The 13,183-nt window shown below is 50.0% G+C and overlaps 1 protein-coding gene across 1 annotated transcript in view; it reads right to left on the reverse strand.

The window, feature by feature from the left end:
* The window catches only part of LOC102449359 (adenylate cyclase type 10-like), a 38,546-nt gene extending 25,487 nt beyond the window's left edge, over positions 1-13,059 (reverse strand). The window contains exons 1-12 of the mRNA XM_075909855.1: positions 12,714-13,059; positions 11,892-11,996; positions 9,393-9,431; positions 8,863-9,006; positions 8,578-8,783; positions 7,160-7,250; positions 6,764-6,852; positions 6,455-6,646; positions 5,336-5,457; positions 3,260-3,436; positions 2,677-2,755; positions 1,142-1,461 (exon numbers count right to left, since the gene is read on the reverse strand). Of these exons, the coding sequence (XP_075765970.1) occupies positions 1,142-1,461; positions 2,677-2,755; positions 3,260-3,436; positions 5,336-5,457; positions 6,455-6,646; positions 6,764-6,852; positions 7,160-7,250; positions 8,578-8,783; positions 8,863-9,006; positions 9,393-9,431; positions 11,892-11,996; positions 12,714-13,059 (1,910 nt within the window). The remainder of the gene's footprint in view (positions 1-1,141; positions 1,462-2,676; positions 2,756-3,259; positions 3,437-5,335; positions 5,458-6,454; positions 6,647-6,763; positions 6,853-7,159; positions 7,251-8,577; positions 8,784-8,862; positions 9,007-9,392; positions 9,432-11,891; positions 11,997-12,713) is intronic.
* Positions 13,060-13,183: the final 124 nt, after the last annotated feature.

Consider the following 13,183-nt stretch of genomic DNA (forward strand, 5'->3'; position numbering starts at 1 on the left):
CTGCCTTGAGGGCAGGGGGCTGGACTCGATGACCTCTCGAGGTCCCTTCCAGTCCTATGATTCTATGATTCTATGATTCTATGGTCCAGGACCCCAGTGCACCAGGCACTGTATGAACACAGACTCAAAGCCCTCATTCAGCAGAGCATCCTCTGAACAGCTTGTAAAGCTGCTTCCAAGAGACCTGCTCCAAAACCCGATGAGACGCGTCTGACAGAAACGGTGTCAGAGTTGGAGGGAATAAGGGGAGACGCAGCCTCTTGAATGGTGTATGGGCAGAGTAGCTACACCAAACACAGCACCACATGTGGGGGTGGGAGTTTGTAGATGTTCCTCTCTGAAAGGGATCGCTATGAGCATCTTGTCTGACCACAGCACAACCCTGAGGAGCATACCCAATGATTCTTGCATCGAGCCCATACGTCGGTGTTGAAATTTAGGGCTGGAGAGAACATGGGCTTTTGATTTCATGCCCCGCTACTAACGTCTGTTTTTGGCTAACGGGTGCAGGGAGCAAGTCTGCCTAACAAATAGCCACAGGGAATAAAAAGGAGCCTACCTAACCAACAACGCAAACAGATGTGGGAGATCTCACGGAGGGATCTCTGGCTTGGCTGGGAGGTGAATTACGCTCCCCACCCAGTGCTGGCTCATTGACGCGATGGGGCTGGGAATGGTAATTTCACCAAGAAAGCAGAGCCCTCACTTGGGTGAAGGTGTTTCACGTGGTGCTTTGTCACTGGACGTGTGCTCAGACACTGCAACCTGCGCTCACGGAGCGTGTGGTTGCAATGAAGGGCTGAGGCAGTATCATGATGAACACGCATTGCAACCATCCTTGTTGCTGATACCCCCGACCCCTGGATGGATCGATTTGGGGTTTTGCAGATGAGATTGTTGTGGGGAAGAGACTCAGAGAGACAAAACACATGCCAGAAAACACCTTCCCGTGAAACTCAGGAGCAATTGCCCAGGGGGTTCAGATAAATATCTAAATACGTGTCATTAACCCCTCCACATTACGCTAAAGGGTGCATTAAGACGAGGATACACAGGTCAGGACTGAGGCCCTTTTACGGGGCTTATGTGGTGGCGCAGGACTGAAAGAAGGATGCTACTAAGCAAAATTGCAAGAACTAACCTATGATTTTCCTCTCGGGCTAGGTAGTCTATTTCAGCAATTAACCGGCTTTTTCCGTAGCCTGCAGAGCCTTCGTACATAACAACACGACCTTCTTTGTGTCCCACAAATTGTTGCAGTGCAGCCTGGAAGATTCTGATCTCTTTCTCGCGACCTTTCAAGAGGAAGCCTTTTATAGACAGTTTACTAGAGTATAGTCTCAGCGGGGGAGCCGTGTTAGTCTGTAACTTTAAAAAACAATGAATAGTCCTGTAGCACCTTAGGGTATGTCTACACCACAGTGTTATTTCGAAATATGTAATTTCAAAATAGTTATTTTGAAATATCTTATTTCGAAATAACGCATCTACACACAAAATGCATTTCGTAATAGCTTTTTGCTGTTTCGAAATAGCGCGTCCACACTGATTGGACATTTAGGACATCAGGTCAGAAGTTACCTCGTGGCCAGGACCAGCAGCGAGGTCGGACTCGAGCTGGGAGAAGCGGAAAAGGGAGAGAGAGGAAGGATTTTGAAATTGGTAAACCTCATTCCACGAGGAATAGCTCCAATTTTGAAATTGCTATTTCAAAATAAGTGCTGTGTAGATGCTTATTTTGAAATAGGGGGACTCCAGCCCTTCCCAGGATGCGCTGCTGGCCACCCTGGCCACAAGGTAACTTCTGACCCCATGCCCTGCCAGAACCAGTTCTGTCTGGCTGTAAATGTGATTCAGCGTCCAATCAGTGAGGACGTGCTATTTCGACTATTTTGAAATGCATTTTGTGTGTAGACCCATTAATTCAAAATAAGATATTTCAAAATAATGCTGTAGTGTAGACATACCCCCATTGTATAGGTTGCATCTTTGTCTCAGTCACCAGCGCCTTGAAAGCTGTTTGGCTCTGGCCTACAGCCATTAGTATCTCTGACCAGATAAGTGTCTGAACTGTGGGCTCAGGGGAACAGGGGAGGGGGAAAATCAGACCTGACTGTTTGTTTTAACAAACATGTGTGGCTAATGTGATCCCGCATGTTGTTAGATGGTAATTCCCCTTCCTAGCTTTTCCTACGTCCTTCTCCCTCCCACCCAGGCCTGATTCAAAAGGGCCCATGGCTCCTACTGCTACTGCCTGATGAAGCTCCGGGCCCTTTAAATCACCGCCAGAGCGCCGAGCGGTGTGCTCCAGGCAGCAGTAAGGGCTGGCGATCAGGCATGGCACAGCTGTGACAGTGGCCAGAGCTCCAAGCCCTTTAAATCACCACCAGAACTCCAGGCGGCACAGTCCGGGTGATGCTGAGAGTTCGCTGCCTCAGCCCCGCCCCTTCCGCACAAGGCCCCGTCCTTTCCGGGAGCATGGAGCCTCCCCCTTGTCCAGGGTCCCTGGCAATTCTGTCAGCCCCTCTGCTCCTGCTACCTTCAAGGATGTTCTGCACATTATGGACACTGTGAGGAGGACAGACCTACCTACCCAACAGGGGTCGATTCCCATCCTTCTTCCTGGGAAAGCCTGACTTTGCAAGGGTTCTAGGAGGAAGGGCAGACAAGAGTCACTGCTCGCCTGTCCGGATCATCACACAGTAGGAAAGAAATAAAGAGAAATGGAAGAAAATCTCCGAGCCCATCGGGCAGCCTGGAGGCGAAATGAAAGAGTTAGATGGGCTCCTTCAATTCCTGCCTACAGCCCATTCTGAATGCCAGTGGAAATGTAGGGGGTTGGAGGACTTTTCAGGCAACAGTTTGAGTAAGGACAGTGGTTCTCAAACTTTTCCTTACCAGAACTCCTTCCATGTAGCCGGGATAAAGTCAGGACCTAGCTTCTATTTAGCAAGATGGGAAGGGCAGGGGAATCCCAACCCCCTACGCCTCTTTGCAAACTCTCTGGGATAAGAATATTCAGCCTTTGAGCTAACAGAGTTCGATTGTCCCTTCTCTCTTGCTTGCCCTAGATGGAGCACATAGGAGCGACTTACAGGTTTCTCTTTCTGCCGAGATATTCATAGGTTACCCCAGGGCTCATCTCCTTCTCCGGAAGTTTCTTGAAAAAGCAACTGGGCAGCCCAGATTTTGAATAAGTCTCTTCATCGCACGAGATCACCCCTGGATAGAGCTCCAGCATCTGGGAGGCCAGCTGAACCTTCGAGCCCATGACTGCATCAGGAACAGAGTACGGAGGAAGGCAGTGAGCGAGTGAATGAATTCACGCGCACGCACTGCACAGCAACGGCCTAGCCTACCTGTGTATTCTTGTCTAGAACGCGTGCCAACAACTCCGCAGAACGCTAACCCGCTTGAAATCCCAACGGAAACACACCTAAAATACAGGAAGCACAGCCAGGAATCAGCCAGGCCCTGCTAGCACGCTTCATAGCTGTACATTCCTGACTCTCTTTGCCTTATCAGGGAGCTAGACTCATTTCAGGGCTTGCCACGACTGTTTTAGGCAGGGCCACTGACCGGGGTGGAGGCAAAAGGGGCAGTTGCCCAGCAATTTAAAAGACCCCAGGACTCTGAGCCCTTTTAAATCACCATGCGGCTTGGTCTGGGTGGCGCTGAGAGCCACTGCAGTCCAGGTGGAACTCAGGAGTGGCTATCTCTAGCCCAGCCCCTTCCTCCTAAGGCCCCGCCCATTTCACGGCACCCAGAGCCGAGCCCGCCCTCCCACCCACCCACACATTGCTCACGACCCAGCGAAGTCTATCGTCAGCCCTGGTTTGGGGCCTGTCATAAATGATTGGCTTCTCCACTGGCCAATGAACACTCGGTCCCACAACGTCATGGAACGCTTTTGCCATGTCCTGATCTCAGAGCAATGGTGGTTTTCACAGCACCAGCTGGTGATCAGGCATGTAATAGCATTAGAGACATATTATCCCGAGTAGTTACCGGTTCCTTCCAAGAATAATACACACAGTGAACCTCCAGGATTATAGTGGTAAGGATTTTTTTTAAAGAGTTTTGGAAGAGATATAAACCTTCATGCACCAGGGTACAAGCCAATCTCTAAATAATGGGGCCAGGAAGATTTCCCTTTGAGAGGATTACCCCAAAATTCTTGCACTTTCCCCTGAAACCGCTGGTGCCAATTAAGGTCAGAGACAGAACACTAGACTAGACAGATGCCTGCTGTGATCCAGCCTGACAGTGTGTGGTCCTGACACAGTTGCTTTCCGATAGTTTTCTTGTTAATTCTGGTTGTCAATACCCCGTGACAACTCCCACTCACGACCAGCACTGGAATTAAGTTATGGCCGGGCCCCATTTTCTCAAGCAGCAGCCAGCATCATCCACAAGGGGAGGTTAGAACAAACGAATGTTTCTCCCATAGCCTAGAAAATCTCAGCAGCTCAATTCCAACACTGCATTGGACCAAAGAACCAAGGGCGCCATTTCGGGAGAGTGAAAAAGGGGGGCAGCAGCCAGGCGTATCAGGATGCAGCTTGCTTTTCTTCCCGTTCCCCTGCCTATCAGGGAGCAAGGGGAAAGTGCACGGCTTGCAAGCATGCTTCTCACTCCTCGCTGGTGGGGAGGAGCAGAGAAGTAATTCGCAAAATCTATGCAGTGTCCTCTCCTTGATATAGGGTTGCCAGATGTTTGGTTTTGAACCGGACAGTCCAGTATTTGAGCTTTTTGTTCAGGAAACTAATTGAGAAAATATAAATGAGAAAATATAAATGTCCGGTATTTTCTAAATAAGATGTAATGTAGATTGTGACGTAATGTCAAGTATGTCCGGTATTTTTGTTGAAACCATCTGGCAACCCTACCTTGATAGCGGCTGCTGCCTCTTCCCCCTCCCCTCCTCCACTCTTCCAAAATGGTGCCCTTGAAAGGAACAAGAGCAAAACACAAGCTGGTCTTAAGTAACCTGGAGAAAATAACCTAGCAATCCGTGTCTCTTTAAGGTATGAGAGCAAGGGCATTCCAAGCTCCTGCATGTTGAATATCACCACGATCCACTCACTGTACGTGTGTCCCAAGAGATCTCACCTTGTACTTTTCTCTAACTTGATAGGATGTTTCTTATTACTATGTATCACCCTGGCAGAATGCATGACACATTCCTTTTTAGTGCCTGGTCCATGAAAAGATAACAGCCAACTACTGCTGCCAGCTAATAGCGTTACCCCCTTATCTCTGGGGGTAAAAGCCAGCACTGTGGTACTGAAGATCCCAGATTGGGATGACCCAGGCAGAGGGTCATTACACTTACTCAATTTTCATGAGATTCTTTGAGCAGAAAGCAGAGATGCTAATTGCACTGTCTAAGGCATGGGTGCTCTCCTCGTCCCTTTTGTCCCCAGGCAGCCCCAAGGCACACAGAAACGTGCAGCGCTGTGTTGAAGGACAGAAAAGGAGAGATTGCAAAAAGGTTAATAAGCATCCCATGAATCACATTAAGGATATGCCAAAGAGGGTCAACCCAGCTGTGTGTTGAGCTAGTACAAACACCCAAGACTTCTTTAAATGCTTAAATTCTGAAGAGCTACCGGCATGATGCACTTTACATACAGTTACATAAAGAGTTTGGGAACAAGGTGGAGGAAGAGGAGGGGAAGAAAAAGGACGGCCCTGTGGTGAAGGCTGGGACTTAACAGATCTGGGTTTGAGTGGTGATGCTTCCCTTCCCCCATCCACTGTCTTTCAGGTAATAAGTTCTTTGGTGTGGGAACTATTTTTTACTAGGCACGTGGGCAGCACCTAGCACAAATGGGCCCCTTATCTCAGCTGGCATTTCTACGGACTGCTGTAATACAAAGTGCCATGTAGGTCAAAAGCACCAGGTACCTACTATCCCATTTCCTTGCAAACATCAGTCAGTTCTTACTCTTGGACACACACCTCTGATTTGAGATTTTCTGTGCCTGGCTGGCAGCTGAATGGTCCCTACCCGTGCCATCCTAGGGTGCATTTATTCAGCAGGGCTTAATTCGAAATAAGCGATGCAAACTGAGCTACAATGAGGGTGACAGGAGTCGGAGTAAGAAGTCCTCCAGCTTGACAGTATTTCGACATTATTTCGAAATAACTGCCTGCTGGGTGGACGCGGACTAAGTTATTTCGAAATAATCTTGCTGTGTAGACGTACCCCGAGTGAGCACGCTTTTCCATAATTCCCAGTGATCCCACAGGGTCACAGGAGAGGGATCACGTGAGGCTTACCTGTTGTGATCCCTCCCTCTGGGGCATCTGGTATTGGCCACTGTCGGCAGACAGGATACTGGGCTAGATGGATCTTTGGTCTGACCTAGTATGGCCGTTCTTATGTTCTTATGATCCTTATGCCTGCTGAGTTGTATTTCACTGCACTGTGGAGCCCTGTTTTACTCACTTTGCCACAGGTGGAGATTTTGAGAATTTTGCCTTGCCAGTCCTGCAGGATACCAGAGATGCTCATGCAGGCATCCTGGAGTGAATGGCATAGTTCTGTTGCCTTTGTGCTCTCAGGAAATTGCAGCTGGACAAAGACGACACTGATCAGTCGAAGTTCAGACACAAGCTCCAGGGGTTGATTGTCATCGATCTGGAGGACAAGGAACATGGGGGAAAAGACTCGGCTCCTTCATGCACCTGGGATTTCTTCTCTTCACTCACTGGGGTGAGGATTCATCGTATCAGAGCAGAAATGTCAACCTCTTACCTTTCTCAGAACATTTCCCAAGACAAACCTACGCAAGGCCACCTCAAGTTCATGACTGGAAGCCAGGGTCACAGCATTTCTCAGCAGAACTAGGGAAGGAATTAAAAGGGTTTAAGTTATTGAGAGGCAAAGAAAATAACTTAAGAACATAAGAATGGCAGGTCTTATCTAGACCGATATCCTATCTTCCAACAATGATCAATGCCAGGTACCCCAAAGGGAATGAACAGAACAGGGAATCATCCTCTGGCAAGGAGTTCCACAGGTTGACTATGCACTGCATGGAGAAGTATGTCCTTTTGTTTGTTTTAAACCAGCTACCTATAAAAAAAAGGGGCTTGCACTATTACACCGTTCCTGCATTGTTGGCTCAGCTGCAGAATGTGAGGAGCTCACCTTCATCATTCGGATAGTGCTGTAGATGGTCTATGCACTTTTCAAAGTGTTCATCAAAATCCGAAGGATGGAAGATCTTTAGGTATCTCAGCTGAGTAAAAAGGAAGATCGTCGACAGTGTCATTTTCCCCAAGTCTGCCTAGTAAAGTAATATACCCACGAAAGCTGGAACCCTCCAGATCTCACCCTTCGCTCGGCCCAAATCGTTTCCCAACTTAACTCCATCATTCCCACCTTCCTTGGCTATATTCAGACCCACTTTGGTGGGAAGTTAAAGGCTGTGCATTTACAAAGCAGCTGAGCGCCTCCCACTGCCATGGGCTTCCCTAGGACTTAGGGGTGCTCAGCACTTCCGAAAATCAGGCCAGAAGGTTCTAGAACGGCGCCGTTCACTCAGGCTTGCCAACGGGGGAGGGAGCGGCAGCAAAGGCAGCAATTCAAAGGACCCCCCAGGCCTTTTAAATCACTGCCGGACCCCCACACAGTGCATTCCATGGGGCTGGGAGGGTTGTCTGGGGAGATCGAGGCAAGATACTGCTCTGAAGGGCTGGCTAGGAGAGGATAGTCCTAGCTCCGCCCCTTTTACTTGAGGCCTTGCCTCTTCTGGGAGTGCAGAGCCAGGCCTCCCCACCCCTCACCTTGCCCAGTCTTTCCGTCAGCCCACCGGCATCTCCTGACCCCACCCGGTGATCAGCAGAGACTGGGAAGAACTGACATAACAAAAACCCAGTTGCTTCTTGGGACAGTTTGCTGCCCTCAAATGTCCCTCAGAGGGAAAGCACCCAGTAGCCATTCAGCACCTGCTGGGCATAGCACAACCCTCAATCTTTGGCTACACAAGCAGCTGAGCTGAGGAAAGAGCCCCACTAGCTAGGGAGGAAAAGGGAAGCGTATGAGCACATGGGAGTCTGATCTGCGTTGCTAACGGGCTGATCCTGGACTCAGTCAGGCTCTCCTCTTTTGACATAGATCAGTGGTTCTCAACTTGTTTCACTCCACGAACCACCAGGCCAATCAAAAAATGTTCGTGGACCACCTCCACCACGTGTAGCACAGGACGAACGACACAGCAACCGCTCAGCACGATGGCTGCAGCTACTCTGACGCTCAGAGCCTCAGACGAAAGTTACTGGCAACACAACGCAGTTGCGTCCTAGGTAATCAATGCCAGGTACCCCAAAGGGAATGAACAGAACAGGGAATCATCCTCTGGCAAGGAGTTCCACAGGTTGACTATGCACTGCTTGTGAACATGGCGTAAAACAGCCTAACGGCGGCGCCTGCTCACGCTGTGGGATTTCGGACAATGTTCCTGTGGACCACTGAAAAAGTCACCATGGACCACCAGTTGAGAACCACCGACATAGATGGACGTGGGAGGAGACCCCACTTCTAAGAGTCATTGTAAATGCTCCTACCTTCATGGCTTTTTGACCTTTGAGCGTTTCGGCTTCTAATGAGTCCCGGTCACAGAGCTCCCAGCCGTTCGGTGATAGGATCACCTCTCCAGCTTGCGCCAGGCTTTGGGCCCGCCTCACGTCATCCACTTGCTGGCCAGTCACCAGCCAATACCGGCGCGTCTCATCGCCGATGATGAGCTGAGACACGCGGCCTGCAGACAGCCCTGACAAGGAAAGAAACCAGTTAGCTACGGGGAGGTTTCTTTGGGGCCGTGACGTTTTTCTACCATAGGGCGTCCATACCGATCTTCAGTCGGAGCTCTCGGCCCATTTCCGTATCGCTCGACCCAAACTGCTCCTGCAGCTCCAGGCTGCACTTTGCTACCAGTGTAATGATGTCACTGAGCTGGTTTCGTTCTGCCTTCCAGAGCGCCAGCAACGCCTCCCCTGCAGCCAAGAGAGCAGAATGGAGGGGTCAGGAAACAGCGATGGCTCTTCCCACGTTTGTTATTTGCAGAAGGTCAGATCCATGAAGGGCTCCAACCTGCACCACTGAAGCCAATGGGAGCGTTGCCATTTTATGCTCCAGCAGGCAGAGAGCTAGGCCAAAAATAACGTAATAGCCACTAGTGTTCCCTGTAAGGTGAGCACTTGGGAGGCCACCCAGGAGAGATTCAGAGCGCCCAGAGCCAGCAGCGTTTCTACTGGTGGTGCACATCTGCACATGCCTTGGTGCGCATAACAAAATGTATTCCGTACATGCATGGAAAAATTAGAGGGAACATTGATAGCCACTGATGAATTTCAAAGGCATAGTGTAACATCATACATACCTGTGAAGGTCAAGATATCACCCCCGAAACAAAGCACATCTGAGGAGCACAGAAAATGAATGAGTGAGACGGAATAGAACGGCATGTTCATTATAGAGCTGCTTTCATCCCAAAGAACTTTACGAACGATAGCTCTACACAAGAGCCACGTTAGCATTGCTGGCACAGACAACCCTGCTTTATAACGCATAGAAAGACTGCCCAGCCACAGGGGATGGAAAGGGAAAACCTCACGCCCATGAGACCCAGGGTGGGGTGGGGGATTTGTTTTATGGTAGTGCGGGGAGACCCTGAGCAAGCTTGGGAACCTCATTGTACGAACACGGAGACAGAGGCATGCTCTACCCCAAAGAGGAAGACAAAACGTAATTATTTTAATTGGAATTTGGGGAGCACCTCAGAATTATTGACCGACAAATTAAAATTCTTGCCAGGAGCGCTAACCACCACAAGAGGTCAGTATCCCAGGATTTGCCACTTTAGATCCATCTTTTTATGCTCGGGTGTGCACCTATTTCAGCACATCACGGCAGGAGTCATTGATGGGCCAGCAAGCAAGAGCCCAACGTGGCCAAGAAGAAAGAGCAGGGATTTCGCTCTCTCAACTCTATGGAGCTAGTTTTGAACCCAAAGTTCAGAAACACAGTAATGGTAGCCAGCAGGGCACATCATTTACAAACACCTTGGGAGCAGGGGTTGCATCTTCTTTAATATATTCCTTTGCCTCAATAGCAGAGCAATACTGTTTGGCTAACTGTGGACATCTCCTGCTCTGCAGAAGTTTCCTGGCTTATGGAATTAAAACACGCTACAGGGTGAACCTCTAAAATCCAGGACTTGCTGGTCCAGCAACATGCATGGTCCAGCAGGACCACAGATATTGCTGGAACAGAGAACCCTGGCTGTCCAGGTTCAGAAGTGCAGTTCGGGCTGGGCTGGTGGTGGGGAGCCCATCCCCATTGGGGATGGTGCAGTGGAGAGCACAGCCCTGGCCAGGCCTGACAGCAAGGAGCACAAACCTCAGCTGGGGCTGGAGGCAGCAGAGTCTGCAGCCAACAGAGCACCCCTGCTGAGTCTGGCGAGGTGGGGCGCGCAGCCTCGCCCGGGGCTGGCGAGGTGGGAAACACAGCCCAGGTCGAGGCTGGCGCAGAGGGCAGGACCGGAAGTCAGGAGCACAGGTGTCAGCCAGCCTGGCAGCTGGGTACGCGCCTTGGGCTGGCACCGTAGAGGGTGCAGCCTCAACTGGAGTTGGAGGCAGTGGGGCCAGCCTCTGTCTGGGGCTGTTGAGGTGGGGGAACACAGTTCTGGTCAGGATTCACACGGTGTGGGGCTGGATGCAGTGGCAGGAAGCACAGCCGCAGCTGGGAGCAAAGCCTACAGCCTGATAGGGAGCCTTAACCTCCCGTTGCCCCGCAAACTCCATTGTTTGGGACCACTCAGGTCCTGAGGGTGCCGGACAAGGGAAGTTCCACCTATACTTCCACCCTCTATACCGCAACAGTACAATCTTATTTCAGAGCTTTTCTCCCCTAACACATGAATAACACCAACATAAGAAAGTTAGATATAAGAAGACAACCCTAGAGAATTCCCTCCTACAACTTAGCAAAATGTAATAAGAGAGATGATAAAGTATTAACAAGTTAAGAGTTAAACCGCTGTTAAGCAGAAATATGCGTAAGAGCATGACCTTCCGTCGTAGCTCTATAAGGTTATTTTTCATCACATACATGCTTATTGGAAAAATATTATAAACAGGGTGAAAACCAATGAACGGGCAGGTGGGATAGGATGCAACTTTTAATAAATTACATGAAGACTTGTTCGGAACCCATGTTCAAGTAGGTCATAGCTGTTATGCTTTTTGGTGGCTGGACATGTAGGGCAGCCCGGAAGCTGTAAGGCCTGGTAACAGGTTGACATTTCTTAGAGACTGGATGACACCAGCTATGCAGCTCAACTGCAAAAACTTGTCATATGGGTGAAAGAAGGGAGAAGGAGCCCACCTTGACCCAGTGCAGACAGGCAGCCCTGACAACCCAGAGTTGACAAGTGACCCTTTCCGGTTTGTGCTGTTTATTTACAATACACAGACTCCCCCCTGCCCCCCCCCTCAAGAGAAAAGAGAACTGGAACCTTCCTGACACAGAAGCAACCAGGTGGTGAGACACAAAATAAAACTAATGTCCTTTCAAAGGTTCTTAGGGGAGAGTGGCCCTTGTCTCCTATTGACTGACTGTGAGGGCGGCATCATAACTGCCCCTTCAAAAGCCTCCCTCAACCCTTTTAAGGGGGAAACTTTCTTCTGTGCCACAAAAGAGAGGAGTGTCCAACCAGTTACATTTGGTCAGGAGGATGATGGATATGTGATACCTGGAGAGAGCAGTGAAGAGTCAGGAGATCCTTCTGGAAGCCCACCACCAGGAAAATCTCCCACTCTCAGGTTTACGTAGCCCTGAACAGACATGTCATCTCCCCACCTGCAGGTGAGGTACTTACGCTCCATTATCCCTTCTGCGTAATCACTGAGCATCTGGGTTAGCAATTCTGTGCCACAGTTCAGGTCGTGGTTTGTGTATAGCTTTTCAAGGAGAGCAGTGAATCCTGTGACACAAACAAGAAGACAGAAGTCTCAACCGTCGTCTCAAGGGAGCTTTCGGTATTGTACCACCAGATACACAGATGCCTAACTGCCTAGCTCTCAGCTGTTTCTATCAAATACACTTCCCATCGCACATCTGAATGATGCCGGGTTTGTGGTGAGGCTGGTATATATGAAATACATGACTGGAAGTGCTTTCTAGAACTTTGTGGTGATGCTCACACTGCTCCCCAAATCCTAGACTGAGGTTTTTGGATTCAGTCCTGATCATTGGAACTGTCACACCTGCATGGTGGAGCAAAGCTGCTTCCGGATGCAGCAGGGAGCAGGGGCAAGGAGACGTGTAGACAGATGGGTTCAACTGAAAAAACAAAACAAAACAGAGGCCACTTTGTGCCAGAGTTTCACAAGGTCAAATCACCACAGAATGGGGCCGTCGAGGCTGGGAGTTCATTCACACAGCTGGCAGAGGGGATAGTAACCAAGAGATTCTTTTCAAGGACGCTCAGATACCACTGACAGAAGAACCTCGATAAATCAGACTCAAAGGAAAGATTCGGAAGTTCACTGAGGACCAGCCTTAAAGCACCCCTCACACAGGACACCAATGCTGAAAATACTTAGAAGCCAGCTGCTGACCCACTGACAAGCTAGAATGGTTGCCCCGCCCACCAAGGGAATATGAAGAGAAATTTGCCACAGGCAGCCCTGCTCCTCACCTGTAAGCTCCACAAAGAGCAAGACGCCGTTGAAGGTCTCCAGGGAAGGCAGCGTCCGCCCCGAGGAGTGATTACTAAACACTAGCAGGTCTGGAAGAAGGGCAACCACCTGTACCTGCCTGGGAGGGAAGCTCACCTCCACTTCCTTCCCCGTCTCCTGAGAGGAGTCCGTCAGCACTTCCACTCTGCCCACCTCTTGTGGGGGCCCACAGGAAAACAATGGCCTCTCTCCTTGGCGTAAAGTCCCAGCCACTGACTTCTCCTTCAGCCTCTGCAGGGATTCATTTGCTACCTTCCCACCCTGAGGGGACCAGCTGAAGCTTCCCCTGTCCCCTTCACCCCACATAGGGAATCTGCTCCGCAAGGTCGTTTTCCTTCCCTCCCTCACACCCACCATATCCCCTGCTCCTCTCTGAGGGGGGCTTTGCGATGCCCCCATTGTCTGAAGGGACTCATCAGATGCTGCTGTG

This window comes from Pelodiscus sinensis, chromosome 27 (assembly GCF_049634645.1).
Source record: "Pelodiscus sinensis isolate JC-2024 chromosome 27, ASM4963464v1, whole genome shotgun sequence".
NCBI classification, from domain to species: Eukaryota; Metazoa; Chordata; order Testudines; family Trionychidae; genus Pelodiscus; species Pelodiscus sinensis.